Below are 26,293 nucleotides of genomic sequence, written 5' to 3' on the forward strand. Positions count from 1 at the left end.
TGTTAGTAGTGCACCATAGTGTCAGCGCGTGTTATTAAACATTTCTGAACCACTTCACAGAAAGCAGAGGCCGCTGCCGTCCCTAGCATCCCCCAGCAGCCTGAGCCCCTGCCTGAGACAGTGTCCACTGCTGTCGACGTTACTGTAAAAACTGTAGGGGGTCTGAGCCCTGACGAGGCTCCTGCAGCTCCTCACAGCCTGCCAAGCCCCAACCCAGAGGCTGGCTCACTTAGGAGGCCCACCCCTGAGCTAGCACCTCAGAGCGTCACACCAGAACCTGCACTGGCCAGTTCAGAACCAAAGGTATCCATCAGACCGTCACTGGACGCTCCTCGATCCGGCTCAGCTCAGCTCGGTCTGACCCGGCTGACCTCCTGTGCTGCTGCTGCTGCTGCCTGTCTACCTACCTACCTCCTGCTGCCATGCTTTTTTCTCCCTTCTTCTGCCCTGCATGTATGCTGACCACAGTGCTGCCCAGAACAGACAGAGATATATGTGTGTATGTGTGTGTACGGGAGCGTGTATGTGAGTTTTGCACGTGTGAGCAAATGCTGGTAAACAACAGTGGGCTTGGAGGTGATGGCTGCACTGATATGCCTTTATGTAAAGGGAGCAGTGGAAATCCTGCGGCTCTCACTGTTGCTTATCCTCTTTGCATGGCTGCAACATGTTTGCCTCATTCTCTGTTAACAACTAGAAGTTGTAGATGTGTGCTGTATTTATCAGTGCAGATTGAATAGATTGTTTCCTTGTAAAAGAAGCCATTTCTTTTCCAACCATTTTAATTTTTTTAAGTCCTGCATTTGAAATGTAGCCATGGCCAAGTAACAAAAACAACCAAAGCAAACACGTTCTGCAGATTTGGATGGATAATTAATGGTTACTTCTCAATTATCAGGATTTTAGTTATGTTTTGTACAATGGGAATGTGCTTGTAATGTTAAATATTATTGTGGATTGTTTAGTTGCATTTATACTTGCACCATGACAGTGGGTGACATTTTCCCTTGTGAATAAAGCAATGCACACATTATGTGTGAAGAAATGATCAGTCAAATTAATGTTGGGCCTTTCATAAGTAGAATACATTAGATTTCTTTATACAGTTTTTACATTCTGTCAGTACGAGACAAGAAAAATGCATCCCATTGTTCTGTTGTATTTTTATAACGACTGTTATTTTTTTGTTAATTTCATTTCAGTGTTTAATTTGGAGCTGCAGTTGTTAATTGTGATGTTTTTAAGCTGCAATGAGTGTTTGGCTGTGCTCCGATTTCTATTTAATCTACTATATACTCTGATCAGTAACCCATCCCTCTCAGTTTCTCTATTACAGGTCTTTTCCTCCTTGTTTCTTCTTCTGCAATTAATTTTATGGACGTGTTTTTAATATTCTCCTTTTCTCAACCTTTATCTGATTTTTGTATGTCCAGTTTTTCACATTACATGTCATTGTCAGTGTAGTAGGTTAGTGGATCCAGCGCAGTGTTAACCTCCTTCTTTGTTTTGTATTTGTTTGGTAGATGTTTCAGAAGGATCCATACAGCACAGACAACACAGGGAGAATCAGTCACAGCATGAAGCCTGTGGCTTACAACCCTCAGCAGGGATATCACCCTGACCCCCAGCCGTACAGAGATTACGACCACCCACCCAGTCGGTATGATGTCAGCAGCGGTGGAGTCAGCAGCGGAGGTGGTTACCCAGAACCAAAGTACCGAAACTATGACTCTAACCCGCCCTTTGAGAACAGTGTGCCTCATTATGACCAGCAACAATGGAACCCCTACAGCCAACCGCTCTCTACTGCCAACTCCCAGGGTTACGATCACCGTTTGCCATACGCTGACGGCCCTGACACCCAGTACACCCCTCCTCTCCGCTACGACGAGCCCCCACCTCAGCAGGGATTTGATGGTCGGCCCCGCTACGGTAAACCGACAGGTCCAGGTCCCGTCCGTTATGATGATCCTCTGGCTCCTGCTCCAGGGCACGATCTGCACTATGACCAGGATTCTCACCTCAGCACGTACCCCTCAGCTGCCCACTCCCCAGACCCTGCTGCCCAGCGGCCTGCCTATAACCAGGGACCAACACCGCAACAAAAGAGCTACAAACCTCAGCAGTATGACCCTGTTCCTGTGAACTCTCAAACCAGCCCCACCCCACCTCCCAAAGCAGACGCCCCCTCACCTTCCCCTGCGGATGCTCCAAATCCTTTCCCTGCCAGAGATGAGCAAAAGGATGACCCCGCCATGCAGCCACAGTCGGTCCTGACAAGGGTCAAGATGTTTGAGAACAAACGCTCTGTGTCGGTGGATAGAGCCAAAGATGCAGGGGATTCATCTGGGAACAAGGTAAACTGTTATTACATAATGCAGCTTTTGCAGTTACAGTCATTACTGGTGTACTTATTTCCTTTCAACTTCTTGAGAAAAAAGCACATTGAAAGTTATTGTTCATAATTCCTTGGTCCATTGCTATTACAGGCAGCCGATTTACCTTTGAAAGCAGGTGGAGTAATCCCTAAAGCAAATTCTCTGAGCAACCTGGATCAAGAGAAGACCTTCAGGTAAGCATTTACTGTTACTGTGTTTACGCTCAGTTGCACAATTCTTGCCATTTGCCACCGTAAACTCTTCTTCTCCGGCTCTGCTCTCACCATCTCTGCCTCTTTTTTATTTCTTGACTTTTATTACACCAACCCAGAGCCCCAGGGCCTCAGCAGCCTCAGTCCAAGGCAGCTGATGACATTGTGCGCTCCAACCATTACGACCCTGATGAGGACGAGGACTACTACAGGAAACAGCTGTCGTACTTTGACAGGCTCCAGACCGGTCCCAACAAACCCCAGCCACAAGCACAAATGACCAACAACTACTCCAGGTGATGCTCCTTCACATCCACATTTATTTTTGCTTTTTACTCCTAGATTAGATTAATGTGTCTTCAACATCCTGCATGGTTTCGTTTCTACTTCAAATCCTATGTTGATGATTTTGGTCTCTGTGCTATAGAACGGAGTCGGTGGAGAAACCAAGTCTAGTTGAGAAGAAATATGAACCAGTTCCCCAGGTGACGCCTTCTCTGCCTCCAGCCACACTGCCCAAACCTGCACCTGAAGGTAAAAATAACATTACTAACAATTTCATACAAATAAATACACTGACACACTGTCAAGCTCTTTGGCTGATCCTCATGGCTCTTTCACAGCCAAACTTCCGGGCCGAGACGACACTGTCCAGTCCAACTTCCTGCCTCACAAAAGTTTCCCTGAGAAATCTCCAGTTAACGGCACAAGTGAACATCCTCCGAAAACAGCTCCACCAGCAACCAGCTACAACCGCTTCACGCCCAAGCCCTACACCATGTCTGCCAAGCCTTTTGCGCGTATGTTCGACAGTCCTAAATTCAACCACAACCTTCTGCCCAACGACAAGCCTGAGACTGCTCCAAAGGTACGCAGCGCTCGTTTTACTGCAACACTGCAGAGGGTCAAATAAGTAATGATGCAAGGGGGGGGGTCAACTGTTCGATTCCATGTGGATTGAAATCAAAATCAAATCAGTCAATGACATAATGGTGCTAATAACGTTAACAACGTTGATTTGGTACCAGGTCGAAAAGATGAGATAGGTATTTTACTATATTTAATAGGTTTGTATCAAGTAGTTGCTTCATTTTTAGCATTGACTTTCAAATTCTAAATCAACATTCAAAATGCTGTTTTTGGATATCTATTTATTCTGTAAATGCAGTATTTCTGCACAGTTGCTACATTAATGTTGTTAGTATTATATTATTTTTAGACTCACGATTCCAGTGGTTGCTGCATAGGATTGTTTTTTGTTTTTAATTCAAAAGTCAAAATTTATTTAAAAAATACAGATGTAGTAATTTCTAAAAGTTTTTGACAGCCGATCCAGCAGCAATCTAACAGCACCATAAGTTCCTGATCCAACGCAGAGAGTGGTTTTCTCCCTCTATCTTTCCTCCTGTGACCTTTACCTCGTTTGGACAATGTCCTGATTCATGCAAAAATCTTTGAATTTGCTCAGTTCTCACTAAGAAACTCTTTAATCTTGAAAACTTGTTGGTTGTTGGTGGTTACATAAATAACTCCAGCTCCAAGCTCACAAGCTAAGCCTCACTGTTGCTGTCTTTACCTACAGTTTAACACATTTTACCCTCTTGTGTTTGGAACAGGGCCGGAGCTCCAGCCCAGTGAAGCCTCAGATACCCATGCAGCCCCAGAACACAGACCACGACAGTGGACTGGACACTTTCACGCGGACTATGGACAACCGCTCCAAACACCAGCACAACAACATTAACGCTGTGCCCAAGGCCATTCCTGTGAGGTAACAAACTCAGACTACAGATTTAATTTAAAGTATTCTGTTGAATATGAGAGTGTGAAAGTAAAGGTGTCTGTCCATTCAGCCCCAGTGCCCTGGATGATGATGAGGATGAAGATGAGGGCCACACAGTGGTTGCAACAGCTCGAGGCATATTCAACTCTAACGGCGGCGTCCTAAGCTCCATCGAGACAGGTGTTAGCATAATTATCCCGCAGGGTGCCATCCCTGAAGGTGTGGAGCAGGAGATCTACTTCAAAGTCTGCAGAGACAACAGCATCCTGCCGCCACTCGACAAGGAGAAAGGTATCTTATCAAAGATGGAGGGATAAAGAAGCTGGGGGGTTTCCTTGAGTAACATCTAAATTATCGGATCCTTTATGAGGCCAGTATTTTAAAGTTTAGTTGTGCATGTTGTCCTCTGGGGAGATATACTGGATCTAAATTAGGTTTCTGACGGCTCCGGTGATACGAAACTTACCAAAACAAATTGCATTCGAGACCTGCTTGTTTGTGTTTACTTTTAATCTTCCCGAATTCTGTGTTTTTGTTTACAGGAGAGACTCTGCTTAGCCCTCTGGTGATGTGTGGACCTCATGGCCTCAAGTTTTTGAAGCCTGTGGAGCTGCGCTTACCTCACTGTGCGTCTATGACCCCTGATGGTTGGTCTTTTGCTCTAAAATCCTCCGACTCCTCGTCGGGTATGCTGTGCTCTCTCTGTTCTTCTGGGGTCGTTTGGGCTGGCTGTGTGAAAATTTGAGGGTTGTGGGTCACTGTTTTATTATTATCTTTTGAAGTTTTTACCCCTAGTTCTGATTCTCTTCATTAAAATCAATTGAGTAAAATTTGGAACAAAACATTTTTGTTAACCACACCATGTCTGAGAATCAATCTAGGGGGAAAATCTTTTTCTTTTTTTATAACTTATTACTTTGGTTGATTCATTTTTCATCATTTATATTAGAGTAACCCTCACCCATTCACTCGTCATTCACTGTATCACAAATCAAATTCTCTCCTCATTGTTTTAAATGCTGAAATTGCAGTATTTCTCTCTTGGTTTTCAACTCTTGAGTCATTTTAACCCGCTTTTCTTATTTCATTTAACATTCAAGCATCAGATACTTGGCTGTATAGTATTTTTATTTCATCAAGTAAAAGTATAATGCATGCTTCTCTGCTGATTTTTCTCACATAGCCACCCAAATCCTGACCCGAAGAACAGCTTTTATAGATCTCCAGGAAATTGGGACAATGTCATAACCAATTATGCCTGTCTTTATCCTGCTTGAAAAAAGGGAAGGTTCACAAAGACATCGTGTTGCAAAGTAAAAAATATAGCTCTCTAAATTTAGCTCCCATCTTGCCTCTTATTCAAGGTAGCTTTCAAGTGGCAAGAAAATTCATTTTCCTGTTAATTCGCCTTTCAGACTGGCTTCAGTTTGTCTAATAAAAGGAGTCTGATTGTGATATTGGATTCTGGAAAAACAGGGAAGTGTAAGTAATCAAACTGATAAGCTAGTCACAGCTCTCTGGTGCTGCAGGAAATTCAGACAAAACCCCTCAGATAATTATAACTCCATCAGTAAATGGTTGTTTTGCTGATGACACTTGATCATTTACTCAACCACCTAATGACGACGTTCTGGTCCAATTAAAACCACAAAAGAGAATGCCGTTTCTGAAGCTTATATTTACCATTGGAATTGATCAGCACTGTTTGACAACAACAATGAGATTTGGAGTTTTAAGTAGGTCATCATTTAGTCTATGATATAATTGAGCAAACACACATCAGAGAAATAACCTCATGGAGAAGCTGAGTTCCTAAGAAAGATTAAAAAGAAGTAACTTGTTCCTCCTTTCCCTTTTCTTAACACTGCCCCTCTCACATCTCACATCTTCAGAAACAGTGGTAATTTTGGCAGTGGTCAGGATTAGCTGTTAATTAGCCTCATTTTACGGAGGAGACTTAGAGGACTGAATGAGATGCGAGCTCACTCCGTTGTCCTGCTGAATTGTGGGAGGATTATCAGGCCGCGTCGTAATCCTCTTATTGTGAAGCAAGGCCACTCTCTGGCCTCCTCCTGTTCCTTCTCTGGTTTTCATCTCACTTTACTGCTTCTCCCTTTTCCTTTTTTACAACTCTAGGATCCACACAATGTGTTTTGGTGAGAAACTCTGACCATAACCCCACACGGTCCCTTTAACTAATAACGCTCTGGCTTCTTTTGAATATTGTAATTTGTGAGATATGAAAAAAAAACGTGGACTCCAGATTAAATTACTTGGTCAGAAATATTTAAGAATGGCAAAAGAAGATCAGCTTTTAGTTCCCATTACCACTCTGTCAACTCGACATGTGACCTGTGCGCTCCACATCAGAGGAACTGAAGGAAAACTCAGCTGTTCTTGTTCGGTGTTGGCTCGCAGGCAGACATCAAAGAAAGGACACACACTCATAACTCAGATGCTGTTTTTTCATTTCAAGTTCTAAAGAGCAACGTTTCGACACACTGCTTATTTAAGGATAAAAGAATATCTGACTTTTCGTTTGTGTCGAGGCTATGTTTACTCTAACAGACAGTGCGGGTGTGAAAGAAAATGTTAATGATTAAAAGGAATGATTTAAAGGTCGGCTCGCAGTGGGTAGTTTTAGACTTACCTTGAGTCAACATCCAGCGTAGCTCAGGCAAAGACCCCACCTGCTGCCCAGAGCTTCTCATTCAAGATTGGTTGTTTTGCTGTGGAGCCAAAAAGGAAACAGAGCAGAAGATAGTTGGTTTAATAGTTCTCAGCAGAAGAAAAGTCTGCAAACGGCCAAAAGGGTGAAGGCTCCCCCTCAGTCCGACTCAATCAAGTCAGCCAGTAACACTGAACTTGAGTTACCTTGCACAGGTAATGGATACTTGCCAAATCACAAGGTCATGCACAAACTGCAGGATCACACACAAATCCATTTTTTTAGGCTTCTAGTAATTTAAACCACCAGCGCTTCGGAGCAATCATTGTCCTGTGAGGAGCTGCTGGCAGCTACAGCGTAGTTTAGGTGTGTGTGTGCTGGGGGACTGTCAAAAGAACAGTGGTAGCTCCTAAAGAGGATGGCAGGGTGATAAATTAATAGAGGAACAATTAAGTCCCTTAAAAAAGTATTTAAAAGTCTTATAGACCATTTTGCTAGGAATTACATTTTGTTGCTAAAGTTTGCATGAATTGAATCATCGTGCGGGCGCGTTGTGGGATTCTGTTTATCTAAGAAATCTCGCTAGATTTGACGTCATCTGAAAAAGACAACGGACACTGACCCGGTGATTGACTTCTGGTTGATAACGCCCAGGTGTGAAGATAATGTGCTATCTTACAACCAATGTATAGTAAATGTAAGTCATAGTATGTCACTGATGTACAGTAAGTGGTTAGAACTTGAAGTGACTGGAACGGGTGTTGAAGAAGGTCTTGAAAGGTATTAAATATAACCTCAGTATGCCTGCATATACCCTGAAAGCTAATCAGTTTTATCCGAACTGTAAAGGATTTCCTCATTGAACGGCACTGAAGGCTTTTCTCGATGGAAAATATGTTTTCGTGCCTCTCCTGACTGACTTCGGCAGTTTGTCAGATAGTTCATCTAATTACCACCTGCTGGGTATTTTTCTAATGAGCCATCACTTCAATTTCCAATTGCGGCTTCTCAGATGGTTCTGTGTATTAAACCATCTAAAAATAAACCCATTTAAAACACATTTAATGTGTGATAGAATAGCACTTAATCAATCTAGACCTCTGAGCTGGACTGCATTTATATAGTGCTTTTATTTTGCTCTGGACAACCCTGTGATGAACAAGCAGCCAGCTGAGAAGGAACGAAGGAAATCAGTTATGAGAGTCCAATAATATGAGCTTACTATTGAACCTAACGCACTGCCAAGGGAGCTAGGTGACTGCCTGCCTTTCATACCTGCATACCTGAACAGAAAATATATCTTCGTTTTATCACAGGATTGACAGTTGAGGTCAATGAGGACGCTGTATTTATATCATTAAGTATATAGTTAGAGCAGGGGTGCCCAATCCTGCTCCTGGAGAGCTACAGCCCTGCATGTTTTAGGTTTGTCCCTGCTCCAACACACCTGACTAATGATTATCAAACCTGTGACGAGCTTCAGCTGCTTGATAACAAGCACAGCATTAGACTCAGGGCAGTAGCTCTCCTGGAGCAGGATTGGGCACCCCTGAGTTGAGTATTCTGCATTGATGGACATCTGCCATATGCTGTACAATATAGTTTGTCTTCTGAACAGGAGTTTGCAAATGTGTTGCGCTTATGAAATGCATTACAGCTTGAATTTTACATCTGAAAAAGCAGCAGTTATCACTCACTGCCCCCCCATCTGTTTGTCTGCAGGTGACCCAAAAAGCTGGCAGAACAAGTCTCTCCCCGGAGACCCCAACTACCTGGTGGGAGCCAACTGTGTTTCTGTGCTCATTGACCACTTTTAAAGAAGGCCCGGCAGGTGTGATGTTACTGAATGTGGAAAGATGGGGGAAAACATTAATGCATACACACACACACACACACACACACACACACACACACACACATGCACAGCAGATAATGGAGTATGAAGAAGATCCGTTCGGTGGAGTTTCCTGCACCCGTGGATGAAGGCGAGACACTGATGAACATTACAAGCTGTTCTTTAAACTTATTCCCAATTTTTGAAGTTTTGATGTGAAATGAAACCATGGATGCATGCCGCTGAGGATTGACACTACAACAAGGCGATGTTTAATGTCAATTTTTACATGAATATAGATGGATTGACGGCTTTTGAGGCAGTGTACATGCTTCAAAAGTCTGTGTTGGTATATTTATGCTATATATGCATACAGTATATATAGTAGAATAGAGAAGATTTACTAAAAAAAAAAAATACAAGTAAACATCTTGTTATTTTTTCAGTTCAGGTGACTGAATACAAACATGTATCTTCACGTTTTTTTTTCACATTTGAGGGAATTTTAATGAAGGTTTGAGACGGATGTGAGGTAGAATAAAAACCAGGGATGGTGACAAATATCTGTTGAAGGAGTTGGTAAAACATGAGCTGGATTTGAACCCAAGCAGCACACTTTTTAGAGAAGCTCTTCCTTCCTTTATTCTTCCTTTTCCTACAATGATATCTTGTAGCTTAATTTCTTACAGAGTACCACATCGCTCCTTCCAGCCTGAGGGAGATCTATGCATGTTCTTTACTCAGGTCCAGCCTCCTCAGTTCCTTCCTAATATCTAGTCTCTCTCTCTCTCTCTCTCTCTCTCTCTCTCTCTCTCTCTCTCTCTCTCTCTCTCTCTCTCTCTCTCTCTCTCTCTCTCTCTCTCTCTCTCTCTCTCTCTCTCTCTCTCTCTCTCTCTCTCTCTCTCTCTCTCTCTCTCTCTCTCTCTCTCTCTCTCTCTCTCGTGCACACTTGCACTCACAAACAAATAAGCAGTGATGCCTTATCTGCAGATTATTCACTTTTCATTAAGAAAAACAAAATAAGTTATGATAAATTATGGTATAATGTCATTTGTTTTTCCATTTCTTTGTGAACCCACTGTATAAATGAACCTGGGTTTAGCACACACTGACAGTTTCTAAAGGATAACAAAGGTATGCTCTTCTTTTATCTGCTATGCATTACTTAAAAGAAAAAAAAACAGAAAAGAAGTGGCTGTAAATAAAGCTAGCATATTGCCTTGTTTCTTTTGTTTGTAAATGAACTTTTTGTATGTCTTTTTCTTTTTTGTATAAAACTTAGAGAAAACATGTTTTAAAAAGTGGAAGCAAGTGAAGCGTGGTTATCTTTGTATTCTGGATATACCCTCGAGCCTTGGAACTTGTAACCTAACAATAATACATCACATCTTTTCTACCAATATATTCACACTATGCTATGGTCACAAAATAAAAATAAATGGTCTTTTTACGGCTCTTTAAGGATCAGGAAAGTGCTTGGGCTAAAATACATTTAAAACATGTTCTTTTAAAAAGGGTGTGCTCTCAAGTGTCCCCCTCACTGACTTGTGATACTGGGTGCTGTATTGTGTGCCCTTAAATGTATTTTTGTACTAATAGACAATATATGATGTATGGCACACCAGTACCATTTTATTTTTAGATATAACACGGCTTTAATTGGTTATTAGCTCTTCACGTGTGGCTGACTTTTTTTCTCCTCTGCAACACAATTTTAAGTATACCACTGTATTAATAAATAAAATCATTTTTAAAGTAAAGGGAGAGTGTGTGTGTTCTGTTTTATGAATTTAAACTCCGCTGATAGTTTAATCGCTCTGGCTTTCTGTTGCTATTATAAGATAACATATACTTTATTGTTCCCATGGGGAGATTTTGCATTAGTGCTGCAATCATAAAAATACATATAACAAGGATATTAAATATTGCACATGCCCTGTGAGATTTACATATTTATATATTACACATTACATTGTGAAATGAGGAAGTGAAATCATAAAAGCCACAGCACATAATGCCTAAAACTAAATACATTACTACTTTATTATTCACATACTTTCTGTAGGACTAGCCATCACTTACTCTTATTTTATTTTCTTGACTAAATTGATTGATTGTTTCATCAATAAAAGATCAGAGAATAGTGGGAAATACTCATCAGCCAACTACAGATTTTTTGTTTTGTCCGACCAGCAGTCCAAAACTCAGACGTTCAGTTTATTATCACACCAGACAAAGAAAAACAGCTCATCCCTAAACAGCTTAAGTCTGAATTTGTTTAAAAATGACTAAATAATCAAAAAAAATCGCAGATTAATTGAGTTATTTCACTAATCAATTAATCTGCTTTTATTTATTTCACCTCTATTTATGAATGTCATGTTCAGCTGCATAACAGTTCATCACAGGAAGCCGCAGCAACACGACTCAGGTTTGACAGCTAGATGGCGCAGTTGAGCTCTGAATGGCTGCTGCACAAGGTCAGAAACACAAAAGTCCCTCAGCTGTGGTTTTAATGGATTTCATTATTTCTGTTTCATGAGTTTTAGTCCCTGCTGCCTGCATGTGGTGCAAGCATTTTGATGATGAAAGAGGAGCAAAATTTGTTAAAGATAAGGAGCCTAGTATTCATTTAAAATGAGTTTTTTCATAAAACACATTTAGAACCACAATCATTGTCTATTTGGAAGAAACGATTAAAGGATTCTTGCAGTATACTGTATATAGGTTAGCAGTGGTGTTCAATCTGCGGTCCGGGGCCCAAAAGAGGTCCCAAGGTAAGTAAGAGGTTCACAGATGATTAAAAAAAACTCTTTGTTTCCAATTTATTCTTGTAAAATACTGGATACTTTTACCTCGGAGCCTTTAAATAACCTTTAAATGAAAGAAATCATCCATCTCGGATACACAACCAGTGATGTGATGGAAGAAGTGATCAGATATTTTACTTAAAAGTACTACCATCAAAATACTCTATACTTAATGTGTAACTCAGGCAATATGGACCCTGCAATCTTTTTCAGCGTGAATATACATCAAATAAACCATCAAGACAGTTTTTTTCGTTGATCACCTATTAACAGAATATCCCGGAGATTCGCCAGACATTGCTAACACTGAGTGGCTCGGGGCGGAGCGCTTCCATCTAAAATGGCTTTTTTTTTAACTACTAATACTGCTCAAAATTGCACCAAACCTCTGTTGTAGCATGGTAACAGTCCCTACACAGAAAACAAGCACCAACAACGTAGTAGGCGAAAGTTCAGTTCTACTGAAGTTCAAGAACTGAACTGAACTCCAATGAGTTCAGTAATCGACTTGTACGGACTGCGTCTCAATGTGGATGTAGCCAGCTGCTAAGGCTTGAAGCATTGTAAAACAGGTTTTTTTTTATTTACTTTTTTAATAAACTCCAGGTTCGCCTAATACACTGTTGGTGCTTCATTTATGTGTAGGGACTTTGACCATGCTACTGCAAAGGTTTGGTGCTATTTTGAGCAATATTAGTGGTTGAAAAAGGTGTTTTTAGAAGGTTTAGCGTACCGCCCCGTGCTACTCAGTGTTAGCCATGTCTGGTGAATCTCCGGGATTCCTCTGCTAAAAGGTGATCACCCAAAAAAACTGTCTCGATGGCTTATTTGATGTATATTCATGCCGAAAAAGACAGCAGGGTCCAATTTTGCCAGGGTTGCACTTTAAAGCACCAGGGGTAAGAGTTGCCTACTTATTATGCAGAATTCCATAATAAAACAGTATAGGCTTTCATATCACTGGATTATATGAATGCATTAATGTGTAAGCATTACTAAACCTGGTAAAGGTTGGGTTAATATCCTGCAGGGTAGCTTAATCTATAAATAAAAAATCATTTATAAGTGGATTTATATTTTGTATTACTAATATGAATCTGCAAAATAACTAGTAATAATTGAAGTAAATGGAAAAAAAAAACACTGGCCTACAAAAGCACCTCAAAGTACATGACTTGAGTAAATGTACCACCTTTGGTCACACGCCAGACAGGTTGGGGACCACTGAGCTGTCAGGACATTTTCTCATCATCACTAATGATTTAATAATGTGCCGACAGTCTGGATTTAAAATCCTCGGCAGGTGTGTCGCATGCAGCACCGTCACAGTTGTGATGAAGGGCAGGTGTTCAATGACAATGCAGTCCATGATGTCCTGGTGCTGCGGCTGAGCCTTAATACAGTCTGTTTTTTTACACAAGGTAAAGCCATCTGTACTTAAAAAAAAAGGACATTTCCTGAATCCTGATCACGCACAACACAAAACGCGTCCAAAGCGTGCACTCTTTCCTATAAAAGTCATTTGGGCAAATACGCTAATGATGGTCCATGTTCTTTGATCCATCACTACATCAACCCCCCAACCAGCGGCAGCGCGAGTAACAGATCACGCGCAGGTTGTGTGATGTTGCCTGATAGTAGAGAGCACCTCCCCCTCCTCCTCTCTCGTAGTAAAACACGCTCCGTGCAGCAGCTCGCCGCCATGAAGACGCGCAGAGTGGCACATCTCCAATACGCAGTGTGCATCTCCTGTTCTGGCTTCTAGATTTGCTGTCGTCTGTGAAAACCCGCGGCTGGTGCCTCTCTCTCTCTCACACACACACACACACACACACACACTCACACAGAGGACACGCTGCTCGCTCCTCAGAACTGCGGATATTTAGACACCAACAAAAAAAACAAAGATTCTGCTTGATTTCAACATTTTTTTCTCTCCTAATCTTCAAGAAGTGCACCTTTTTTTTTTTTTTTTTTTACACGTGAGCTATCCAGGCTTCATCTCTCGCTTTCTAGTTAGTTGGAGACCCTGCAGAGGCGAGCATGGCAGCATGACAATGGTGCAAGGCTGCCTGACAGCAGGGTGATGCGTTTTTTTTTCCTTTTAGGTTTCTACCTTTTTAGCGTTTTGACTTCTGAGGAATGGGCTGTTTGTCGGAGCAGTATCTGAGAACTCCAGCGGTTTATTTGGCGTGTTTCGACTTCTTACTTCTAGTGTGTGTTATGGTAAACATCTGGTGCCTCGTCCAGTCCGCTCTTCCCTCACCTTTCTCCTCGCATCCACCGCAGCGCAGCACTAATTGGAGCGACTCCGAGCATCTTAATTGATGGAGAAGATCATCCCCACCGGACACTGACCTCGAGTTACCAGCGCACTGCGGAAGGGAACAACGACGACTCTGCTGTCTGTGGATGTTATTGTCCTTTATCTATACTGCTGTGTTTGTCGTACCCTTCAGTGACAATGCCGGTGCACGCGCTGCACCGCGGCGGCGGCAGCAGCGGCATCGGTGGCCCGGGGTCCCTGAGCCCTGCGTCGCTGTCCCGCAGCCTGTCCCGACTAAGAGAGTTCCGGACCCGGACGAGGATCATGCTGGCTCTGGGAGTCTCTCAGATGGTCCTGGGGAGTCTCATCCTGGCCGTCAGCTTCGCGGCTCTGGCTCTCACCACATCACCCAGAGTCCGGCACTCGTGTCCTTTCTGGGCAGGTTTCTCTGTGAGTACAACATTACACAATGCAGGTTGTACTTGATCTCATGAATCAAACATGATGTAAGTTTCCATCTGCTAAAGAAGAAAGATGGTGTAGCAGCTTAATCATAAATGTATGGACGCCCACTACTGTGAAACTATAACAGCATGGCAATATGATGGGGATATTTACTTTTGCATTAATTAGCATTCATTTGTATTTGTCTATAACAGGAGACCACAATTGTTATAAAATGTCTCAGACAGTGTCATTGCCATGAAAAACAAAAAGAAATAAGGTTACTGAAGTCACACACACACACACACACACACACACACACACAGACACACACACACACACACAAACACACACACGCGCACACACACGCACGCACACACACAGTACAGTGCTCCCTCTGTGTACAGTCGGATATGTTGTATTTTTCTTCTTCATGTGAAATTTTCATGGCTGTTTCCGTAAATATTTATGAATGCACACGTCCCCGATTTCCTGCCAGAGACCCGGAGCAGGTCTCCCCCATTAATTATAGAGGCAGGGGGGGCAGAGTGCAGGGGGTGAGGGGAGGTCTGTGGCACAGGGGCCATCTGTGTTTGCGTGTGCAGTGATGGAAATATAAAGTGTCAATGGAAAGATGTTCTTGTATGAGAGAGAGGGGGGCAGAGAGAGGACAACTGTTCTATGTGTGGGAGTGACGTTACGGGGACTGGTTGTAACCACAGGGGTCAGAGAGCAAAAGGTCAATGCACATTCTTCATCAGTGCCTCGGGGCTGATTTGAGGTCTGTCAGCCTGTTGTGCTGCATCTTACCTTCTGTTATCTGTGTGCACTAAAATCTGATGCATCTTTGTGCCCTGACTGTGAATTTTCTGTTATCTATTTGTTGTGTGCACAGGCTGTACAAGTTCCTTTTCCACATTGACACCAAATGTATAGCTGCAGACGCAAAACATCACACAGGAACGTTACTTCTTGCACGTAATGTTACATTTCAAACAAAAGAAGTGGAGCGCTCAATTTAGCTCAGTCTTTGGAGTGAAATGCAAGCCAACCTATTCCATTTCTTTCATAATAATCCATCCAGGAGAAACTCCTTAGCGCTGAAGGACATTTAACTGTAGCGCCTAAATGTTCATACAATGAGCAATAACACATGAAATGAACTTAATTTTAAATCTCATTTAAATCACATAACAAACAAAGCATTTCATCTTGAGGGAGCCCATTAACCTGTCTGTTTCTGCAGCTAATGGTGATGTACCTGAACACAACTGTAAACGAATAGATCAATGACTTTGACTCTTTACCTGCTCCACATAAAGTGGTTAGGCTGTAGTCATGACCAGCTTAATCAAGTCCAAGTCAAGCCAAAAACTAGGTCCAGTCAAGTCCCAGTCAAGACAGAGTCCAAAGGCAGCGAGACCAAGTCAAGACAGAGTCCAGAGCAAATCAGATCCTGAGAATTTAAGCAACATTCTGTACAACTGATCCCGAATCAGCAGCCAGGAACAACTTGATCAGCTCTGTTCAAGTCCAACAAGGCACGAGAACAAGACAAGTGCAAGTGGTCTTGAGACCAGACTCAAGTTCTATAACCTGATAAGAAATAAATGAATTCAACAAAATAAAGGTTTCACCTCACTAATAAAGGTGTCAGTCCTAAACATCTGGGTGATATGAATTCTTATCAAGAGACACTTCAGAGGAACTCTGTGGTAATTGGAAAAGCACCTATAGGAGCTGACTTGATTAGAAAACTGTGAAATGTAGCAGGGATTTTGTCTGGTATCAGACAAATTGACAGCATCTCAATTAGTTTGGATGGGATGCTTTTTGCAGCTTTTTGCTCTGTGATTTGGTGTAATAAGATGAGTGTATTATTGCACAAAAGCCTGCCTTGTGGTAGTTTTAACAAGCTGTAGAGCTAATCTATTCTTAATTTTAGAGGAGGAATGTGTTCTTTCTCTCAGGCTCCATGTGTGTGAGTGTAGAGTGAATGGAGGCTGTAATCCTGGATATCTGTTACAAATGCTTTATTGCAGTGTATCCATGCACAAGTTGTTTATATGAACCTATGATATTACCAGCTTCTCCACAACGTGAGTCTTTTAGCACGTAAACGTAGTTTAGCATTGAACCATGATGCCTTTATGTTGAGCTTCGCCAGAGCTAATGAGGAAGATGACAAGAAATTGTGTGTGTGTGTGTGTGTGTGTGTGTGTGGAAGGGGGGGGGGGTGTGTCACTGTGGGATGTTATTAAGGATCTCTGTGTGATGACTGGCTTTGTGGGATTTCATCACGGTCACAGTCAGAGAAGGCGCAATCTTTACTTCCTACACAGAGCAATCACTGTGCTCATGCACGCACACATGCACACATACACTACACACATGCACACGTGCACACATACACACAAATATTCCACCTCAGTGTTGTGGATATCAATGGCTCTTTCTCCTTCCATCTGATTTTCCACACTCTGCACAAACATGTTTTACAGCTTTGATGTTAAGAGTCTGTTTGATAGCATAATATCACAAATACACACACACACACACACACACACGTACACAGACGCACATTCGCCTGGCCAACAGAGACTGATCCTTCAAACGTCTTGCTCCTTCTTGCACCCAGCCCTGGTCTTGTAATCACCCCACACCCCTGCTGTAACTCTTGTCGCTCGGCACACAAGCAGCCAGCTAGTCACTTCCTGTAAATGTCATATCAAAAGATGACGCAGAGCTCGAACGACGAGCAGTGCAGACTCTTGCAGAGAATGGGCAACATTACCAGCTAGTTTACCTGTTGGCGATGAATCACGCCGCCGCCGCTGCGTTTGACCAATGAATGAGGTGACGCGGCTGAACGAGCCAAAGGGCCTCCGGAGCTGTCAGCAGCTGACATGCAGAACAAATTAGCGTTCACCTCGCATCTCTCCACGAATTAATGCTCGGAACTCATCCAAGTGTTCGAACACACATGCTGTACAGGAATACACATCTCTTCTCCTTTCACATTTCCTGTCACGGAGAATATGTGAATATGTAAATACATCAGAAGGTGTTACTGCAGGCATCATTTAAAAAATTGTATATTAGATTTTTATGCCTTCTCTCTGCACCACCATGACATTTCCTCTCCTCTTCGGAGAAGGATTTACTTCTCTTCTTTTCCCTCCCCCGCCCTCCTGGCTGGTTTGGAAGAAGATGAATGTTGATTATTGTGTATAGTCGCTCTAAAAGTAACACTCCAACATCCCAGATCTACAGACTGTGCTGTAACAAAGACGGCTTAAGATGGTATTCTTGGTGTTTGTTGTGAGGCAGCTCTCTCTGCTGCATTTTCCAGCACCAACCGTCAGCAAATTCTGCACTAATCTCCCCAAGTGTGTGTTTGTCTTTGAATAGAAGGCTCCCAAGTGTTTTGTTGGGAGTTGTTATTTTGTAGGGGGCATATTGGGAGGCTCTCATTGTCTTTGTTGGCGCGTGAAAGGAGGGCAAAGGTTCACAATGTAAGCAACAGCTTGATTTTAAGCGACACTCGTGGAGGGTGATCCCTATGTCCCCAGAGTTTTATATCCTATGTAGGGATTAGTGAGGGCTCAGGTTGCAAAACAACAAAGGGAGATGGACATTTCAAATACAGTTTGAAAGGTAAAAATCCACTTAGCCACAGTGGAGATATCAATGTCACAAGTCAAGAAAACCGTCTCGCATGCAAATGTGAGGACATAGGTTTCAAATAATATAACATGAGCAGGGTGTAAGCTGTGGGAGGGGGATTTCAAAATGTGTTGACCCAGGGAAACATACATCAAGCATTCAACCGAGGGTATAATTTGCTGAGAGCACAAACTCTTTGAAAGGTTTTTTAAATGAGTCATATTGAGAGGATATTGAGCCTGTTCAACATAGGACCCTGGGAACATGCGCTCCCCACTTGAGGGATGGCAATGTCGTCTATCTGTTGGTCTGGTCTCTACTTTGTTCCACACCAAAATGTTTCAACAACTTTGTGTTCCTCATAGGATGAATCCTACTGACTTTAGTGTTCCCCTGACTTATTTAATTTAGCACCACCAGAAGGTCAAATGTTTCTCTGTGTCTCTCTGTGAAATATCTTAAAGTCTGCTGGGTGACACAGTTTTTTATGTTCATTGTTTGTTCATTGTTTCAGTGTTTATTTTTGGTTTGTTAGAAAACATCTGCAAAACTAATGACATTCCCATCAACTGTACTTTGTGTTTAGTGTTAATCAGAAAATGAACATGCTCATCTAAGATGGGTAACATAACCTTTTATTAAACCTGTGAAACATTATCACTGTGAGCATGTTAGCATACTGATGTTAGCATACTGATGTTAGCATACAGGCTTGTGCTTTTTGGACATTTGTCTTGAAGCTTTACTCTAAATCCAAAAACAGAAGAAATAAAAGCCAGGAAATTTAGTGCTGCCTTTCATGTGAAATTGGTAAGACTTTGGATTTAGGGATATCTAGTCTGATTGAGGAAAAACTTGTTTGCCTTATTGCATGTTGTACCTTTTTGTCTTGAGTGAGGAACAGAGAGCAGCACTTCTGGTAGTCCAAGACAAACAGGCCAACTGTTGTAATTTGATTGTTTAGTTTAGTTGCTGGGTTCTGCCTTTTCTGCAACAAGGGAGTGTGAATCATCGTTAATTAACTGGATTATTAGGCCTCGCCAGTATCCTGGCAACAGGTCTAAAGACACAAACACACACACAGACACTTAAAAACTCATGCTTCAAAGTGTAGTCTGCAGTGTTCCCTCAAAACCGTCAGAATTCTGATGGTTTCTGATATGATGGCACTAAATTCAGATGTCTTGAGACACTTTTTATGATTTTTAAAAAAATATTTTTTAAGCTTTTTTTGCTGCTGTCAGACTCAACATCAAAGTGTACAGTGAGAAGAAGCATCTGCATTCAAAGTAAATATCAATACTTCCACCATGTGTCAAATGAAACTTGAAGGGTTTTTTTTTTGTGTAAGATTTTACAAAAAGATGGATATTGGTCATAGTTTCAAGTCCAGTGAAACTCGTGATAATGTAATCTAGTGCACAAATAGCCAACAGATATTCGTTCAAGTGTTTGGCTTTGGGGATTTTGTGAATCAGTATATTATTGAGCTCAACTAAAAATGAATTCCGATAAAGTAATTCATGTCCTTTTGGTGTCACTCGTTGAGCTTTGCTTTCCTTTGTCTTGTATTAGAGTTTGTTTTCTGCTTATTAATATTTTACTGTGAAACTTATTGAGTCAGTGGGTTTTGATGCAGAGAGCTGGGGAAAGAAAATAAATGAAATGCGTTTGTGGTCCTGACAGCATTGAAATGTGACAAAATCAAAAGCAACACATCTTAAAAGTAACAATACCCTGGCTACTGATTCTATATCTGCACTAAGATGTTGTCTTTTTCAAATGTATAACTTCTGCTACATTAACGCTTGGTGTCCACAGCACTGCCCTAAAATGGAGACTTTTAGAAATGCTACTGAGCCTGTATTAGTTTGAAAACTCTGGGGTAGAAAGCCTTATGAAAATGATGCAGACATCCACGTACCTATTTGATGATAAGAAAATACACCCTGCAAGAATGTGTATGTCCCTGTAACATTTGCTAGGGAAGAAGAAACTTCTCAATATGTATTAGTACTTACTAGTTATGATCGGAAATATGTGCAAAATTAAACATTTGATGATTACACATCATCTGTGTGTTTTAGAGAGGGGATACCCCTTGTTTTTGTGATGTGATATTTAAATCACACTGTGTAATGGCATCATGAGTCTCTTGTATTTGTACACTATCACATCTGCAAACAGTGTGATAAAAGCATTATTCCTTTGTTCTGGGACTCAAGACAAACCTCCAATGGGCTGTTTGTTATTTTGATGCAGCCTTTTGCTCCCTGCTGTCAGTAGAGGCCGTGGCTCCTCAGCTGCTTTACTCATCTTGTCAGTTTAGATTAAATGGAGAGTGCGGTCAGCACACATGCTCTCAGAACAGACCACTCACGGCCCGACCGGACTCTCTTAAATCTCATATTGATCAACTAATTAGATGGATTCCATCAATCATCACACTGCTGTTTACTTTCATTTTTTTCTTGGTGGTTTTTCAGCATCTGCAGTGACCTCACTCTCGTGTTTAAAGCGGGGCATGTGGTGTGATGATCTCATGTATTTTTAGTCTGTGTCGAGGTGTCGCCGAGTAGTAGTAATTCACTTTCCCTCTGCACCTTTTCCATAATAAGTAAGTAGGCACTCAGCCTGCTGCTACTCATTACTCTGAGGACCCTCCAGTGCATCCTGCCCCCACTCCAGTGCTACCAGTAAGCACCATTATGGTGGAAAGAACAGTTTGTCCTTGCTCCCACTTCTATACACACACACACACACACACACACACACACACACACACACACAGACACACACATACACACACACAGTGTTCGAGGGAGGCTCTAATATTTCAAGTTGTCAGCTTCACTTAATTCCCTGTCTCGGTGTGCTCTGCCGTTACGAGCTGGAGACACATCCAGGCTTCCTGCCTCGTCTCGTACCTCCACTTGTACTCTGATATTTTTGGATTGTTTCATGATCCGTGTTCAACACCAGGAACGGGATGATTGGAGCTTCTTCGATGTGTGCTGTGTAAAAATATTCAAGTCCCTTTGTTACACGCCATCCCTTCTTTTTCACCCTCCCTTCGCTAAACATATTACTGTACCTAATGAAGCGAAGGTGCAACCTAGCTGAAAACCTGGCATTGCGCTACGCCTGGCTGGCAAAGCAGTCATCGGTGAAATGCAAATAAAAACGATGGATGTTGAAGTTGTAATTGAAAGATCTGCAGTGACACAGCGGGGGTCCTGAGGCAGAGGTTGAAAAAGGTTGAACTTGGCTTCACCTTTGTGGCATCTTCATGTTGCAAAGTACTCTGGCCAGTCAGCCCAAGTGCTCATTTCTCTTATATTACTTTGTAAAGTTGTCAGTCTGACTGGCGATGAGCTGTTTGTAATGCTAGATTTACAGTAGTTTTTGACAACAGAAATAAACAAGTTTGTTGATTTCACATATCTCTGCAGTGTAAACCAATCACCAATTGTCTACCCGGACATGATTGTTTTTTAAGCGCGACGTCCCGTCGATCCGGCTCCAATGACTGTTACCATGATAACTTTCCAATTTGTAAGACGCTGTCTCAAAGCTGTATCTATTGTTTCTCAACTTGGACTGCAAGTTGTTAATTTTATTCTCCCAACTACAGTCTGAACATGACAGAAGATAAAGAAAATTGTGATTTTGTTTTATGCAGAATGACGTACATGCAGTTTGAAAGAGAACAATTCTGTGTGTTCAAAATGAACACATGTACGTACGAAGGAACAAGATAATGTGACATCACAACTAGTTTAGAAGCCATCGTGGTCCAGTATTCAAGTTACACAAGTGTGACTTGGTGTTACAAATTGTTTATACTTCAAGTGTACTTAAAGTGATGTTGAAAGTTTTGCAATTAAGGGCTTTACAGGGTCAACTTATAAGTTTAACTTTTTTGTGGAAGAAGCCATATCAGACCCAAGTTATTATTCCAAGCAGAGTATTTTTACGTCTTAAACCGCATCTGTCGGGGATCTTCGAATGATCAAACACATATCTGTGCTTGCACACACTGCACCCCGCCCGCTCCTTTGTATTGACACACACTTTCATGCCCACACACAACCCCCAAATGCGCACGCATAAAACAAAAGCAGCCTCCATTATGCATCATTTTGATGACAGAAGAGTGAAGATGATTGATGTGTGATGAAAGCTGTAGTTATTTTTTTTTTTATTTCTCTGGACGTTTTTAGACCTGAAGTGATCCTGCATGAGGGAGGACAGAGACAGAGAGATACGGGGTCATGTGTTTGGGGAAATTGTTTCATGTTTCAAATGCAAGATATATTTATATGTGCATACATTACTGATATCTCTCATAAATCCTCCTTTTCTGTCCTCTGCCTGCTCTTGTTTGTAGTGTGTCTGTGTGTTGGTCTGACCCGCAGCCCTGGATGTGTCTGACAGAATGCTTGATGCTGCACTTCTTTACAAACAGCCTCCACTCGACCGCCAGCAGGTCTGCCTGCAGACTGTTGAATAGAAAAGGCCAACAGGGTTGAACTGAGATCGCAGGGAGGGAGGGAAGAGGCGAGAGAGAGAGAGGGTAGACAAGGGAAACACAAGAATGTCTGTCATGATGAGGTTTAGTTATTCAGAAGACAACGAGGGAAGTCACATTGAGGAAAACACTCACAGGTGCTGCAACTGTCCAACACCTGTGTTCACATTTATTCTGCTGTTGTGTTAATGCTGAATCCAGCAGGAAAGACAAGCTTAATAAAGCAGACTCCTCTTTTATTTTGACTGAATGGAGAGTTTTAGTTTCCAGTTAAGCGGTAGACATCCACTTCCTCCTCCTGGCTTTGACCTGATGTTTACAGAGTTGTTTTTTTTCAAATGAGAGCTTTTCAGTGGCGAGCTGCGACAGGCCATCATCAGTGTCAAAGTCTGATATCAGCGCTCGGAAACAGACAGACAGAGCTTTGTTGATGTGCTTGACTTCCATCCCCTACCTGCTTTTGAGCCATAACTTCCTCCTGATATAACAAAGCTGACTGCCGCCCCTCCCTGCTGCTTTCTATAGCCGATCAATGGGAAAGCCTGCTGACTGGAGCCTCCTTTGTTCTATGATTAGCAATTGTGTTGTGTTGGATGGTGCTTTTATGTGTGTACACACATGGGAGGGCAGGTCAGGGGGGTGTGAGTTTGCTTATGTGTATTTATCTGGGTATACATAGAGATGGAGTAAAGGTAAAGGTTGATTGTATACCTTCGACAGCTGAGCAACAAGGTGTTTATTTGTGTGTATCGCGACAAGCTCAGACGAAAAGGCTGCTCGTAAACACGTCTGTAACAGAAAGCAGGGGAAGAAGAGAGCGCACATAACAAGATTTCTTTTTCTTTTATCTTTTATCTTGCTCTCTGTTTGTCTCCCACTCCCTCAGAGAGTAGCTGACCACTGTGCTGAAAGCTGTTTTCACTGGTTAATCAGGCGTTGAGAAAGTTAAAAGAAAAGCCTACAGACGAATCTGAGAGGCGTTTTTGCTCCTACATGGACACTGTTTACAACAACTTTTTAGTCTTAAAATAGAGTGAAACTGAAACTTCTGTATTCTCTTCCAAAAAGAAGAAAATCACATTTACATTTGTAAAAAAGCTAATTAATAATTAAAATAAGCAGCCTTGAAGCATAACCTTGCTCAGCAATTATGTGGCTGTCTAAACACGGGTTGGGGAATGTTTTAATGAAATACTTTTCTGTTTTTAATGCTTTAATTTAAAACTGTGTTGCTGTGAGAAAAAAACGTGTTAATCTTCTGACATAATTGTAACAATAGTAAAATCTTACAGCTGGAATCACATGTTTCGGATTATGGATATTTTCTGAATGCTAACACATTAATCATTGTTTACCCTTGGTCAAACTCATGTAAAGTGTTCATACTCTAATAGTGTTCATAATCTCATTTAACTTAGAATATTGACATTAAAGCCCAAAGTAGTGCTGGATTTAGTCTTCTATCACAATATAGTTCATCTCCGTAACCATATACTGTTTTGGAGGTAACGAAGTAGCGCTAACTCGTATGGGATTAACAGTAAACAAGAATCGTGTGTCCATCAGGACACAGGAATGAAGAGAAGGAGATGTAATTTCTTCTTAGACTGTTCCAGTGGTATTTATTTCCAATTCTCCAGTACTCGGTATTGTCATCAGTCTAGAACAAAATAATTACCATAAGTCATACATAAATATTACAAAAATATTGAAAGACTGTGTAATATTGAAGGACTGTATACAAATTACAAACAATTCACTATACAGTATAGTACACAATCAACTCAAACAATGCATCTCAGCATAAACAAATACTTCCAATTATACACTGGAAAATGGTAACCTAAATTACATACAGTCTGAGAAAGAGCTACGTCAAATTAGCTTCATGCTGCGCTAGCAAATATTAAACATCAAACTGGCACACACAGGAGCGCTATTAAACTCACAAGAAAGGAATAACAAAGCAGCAAACACTTACTTTCTGTTAAGAACTCAATACCCGGAGTATCACTCACAGGAGGAACACGGGGGAAAAAGGCACAGGAATTATAGGCAGAAGATGATGCGCACTGCTTTCCAGCGCTAACTCTCAGCAGGCAATGACAAAAAAACGAAACTTAACTAAAGAACGTCATTCTCTCTGGAGAGGAGGTATAGGTAGAAGCTCCTAAATGACATATTACTCATGGAAGTAAAAGCCTTTCAAACAATAAACTGTATGTCATGATATAACATGTTTTCTTGTAGTCTAACAAATAAATAAGTCTATATGAAATAACCACATGCCAAAGCCTATTTTTGTAAACTCCTGTGTGAGTTTAATTGTTGAAAAATGAAACGTACAGAGTATTTTCTAATTTTACTATGAACTTTCCTGCAAAATGAATGTAGCATGCAAGGATTAGAACATAAAGGGACGTTCAAATGATGTAAATATTGCTGTAATGTAGTTCAGCGGCTAGTTATTCGACATCTCGATAGAAATAATATAGAAAAATATACTGTATATTTATTGAGCATTTCGGTCGCCGGGGGTATGGTATAGCGATAGTATGTGTATGTCGCCGCCACTCTGAAGAACTCCATTCAAATATCAGGCTATTCAATTAAAGGTTAAATTAAAAAAATCCTATATGAATGACAAAATTCTGACTCTGGTACAGCCCTAAAAAAGTGACAGAAAAGCGAGGTACACTTTGAGAGAGCAGATTTTCTATTGTCACCACTTTGAATAGGTATAAACACATTGCTTTCGACATAAGATACCATGTCATGCGACCTAGGTTGTAAAAACCACTGAGCCTTAAACACTAGGAACGTGTCACTTTTTCTACAAAGGTCAATGAAAAAAACGCGGTGGAACGTTACCTTTCGCAGCAGCGGAATTATTGTGATGTTGTGATATTACTTCAAGAATCATGTAACTGCAGCAATAAAAATGCTCTGCTTGCGATTGCTACCTTCAGTGACTGGAAATGTTCCAACTTCTTTGCTGAAAAGGCTTTTTTACTTTTCAGCTGTTTCCATGCAGGCTGTCCTCATTCATTGTTCATACATATACTGTACATACGATTAGTAATGCCCTGTAATTCGTATAAGAAGTAATATTATAAGAAGCTAAAATCTGCCTGTGGAGGTGGGTCGAAGTGTGGGATGGGTTAAGAATTTAACCCAAGTGGCCCGGGAAAGGGAAGTTTGGGGTCCCCTGCTAAAGCTGCTGCCCCCGCGACCCGACCCCGGATAAGCGGATGAAGATGAGATGAGATATGAGATGAGGGCCGATGTTAAGGTCCTGGAAGCATTAGGTCTCTTATTGCTTACGTTATGATGTGCAGAATCACGTTACAAACTGACTCGGGTTAGGTGGAACAACTATCTACAAAACATCAGCTCTTCATATCATCTGAAATACAGCGAGTGACCACAGCATGAGAAAACACACCACTGTCCTGGTGAAAATCGGTAACAAGGATGAAATCCGGATGAATGAGCCGTGAAGATAAATGCCCCAGGTCGGAGGTCAAACCTTTAACAGCAGTTAATGGCTTACAACAGGTCTCCAGATCAGTAGAAAACACACACACACACACACACACACACACACACACACACACACACACACACACACACACACACACACACACACACACACACACACACACACACAACACAAACACACACACACACACACACACAAT

General features: G+C 41.6%; 2 protein-coding genes across 11 annotated transcripts in view; both read left to right on the forward strand.

Moving 5' to 3' along the window:
• Positions 1-10,625, forward strand: part of tjp1a (tight junction protein 1a) — a 56,428-nt gene extending 45,803 nt beyond the window's left edge. For 4 of the 10 annotated variants that reach the window (XM_083918055.1, XM_083918058.1, XM_083918057.1 and 1 more), the window contains 10 exons: positions 61-303; positions 1,524-2,357; positions 2,490-2,572; positions 2,710-2,886; positions 3,018-3,124; positions 3,214-3,458; positions 4,207-4,361; positions 4,444-4,664; positions 4,916-5,059; positions 8,764-10,625. In XM_083918055.1, the coding sequence (XP_083774181.1) occupies positions 61-303; positions 1,524-2,357; positions 2,490-2,572; positions 2,710-2,886; positions 3,018-3,124; positions 3,214-3,458; positions 4,207-4,361; positions 4,444-4,664; positions 4,916-5,059; positions 8,764-8,858 (2,304 nt within the window). In that variant the 3' untranslated portion in view covers positions 8,859-10,625. The remainder of the gene's footprint in view (positions 1-60; positions 304-1,523; positions 2,358-2,489; positions 2,573-2,709; positions 2,887-3,017; positions 3,125-3,213; positions 3,459-4,206; positions 4,362-4,443; positions 4,665-4,915; positions 5,060-8,763) is intronic. The other 6 variants (XM_083918059.1, XM_083918063.1, XM_083918062.1 and 3 more) reach the window with 2 other exon arrangements.
• A 3,524-nt stretch (positions 10,626-14,149) lies between these two features.
• The window catches only part of fam189a1 (family with sequence similarity 189 member A1), a gene marked incomplete at both ends in the record, with an annotated part of 105,138 nt that continues 92,994 nt past the window's right edge, over positions 14,150-26,293 (forward strand). Inside the window, one exon of the mRNA XM_083917686.1 lies at positions 14,150-14,401. Within this exon, the coding sequence (XP_083773812.1) occupies positions 14,150-14,401 (252 nt within the window). The remainder of the gene's footprint in view (positions 14,402-26,293) is intronic.

The sequence above is a fragment of the Echiichthys vipera genome (assembly GCF_963691815.1).
Source record: "Echiichthys vipera genome assembly, chromosome: 1".
Taxonomy (NCBI): Eukaryota; Metazoa; Chordata; class Actinopteri; order Perciformes; family Trachinidae; genus Echiichthys; species Echiichthys vipera.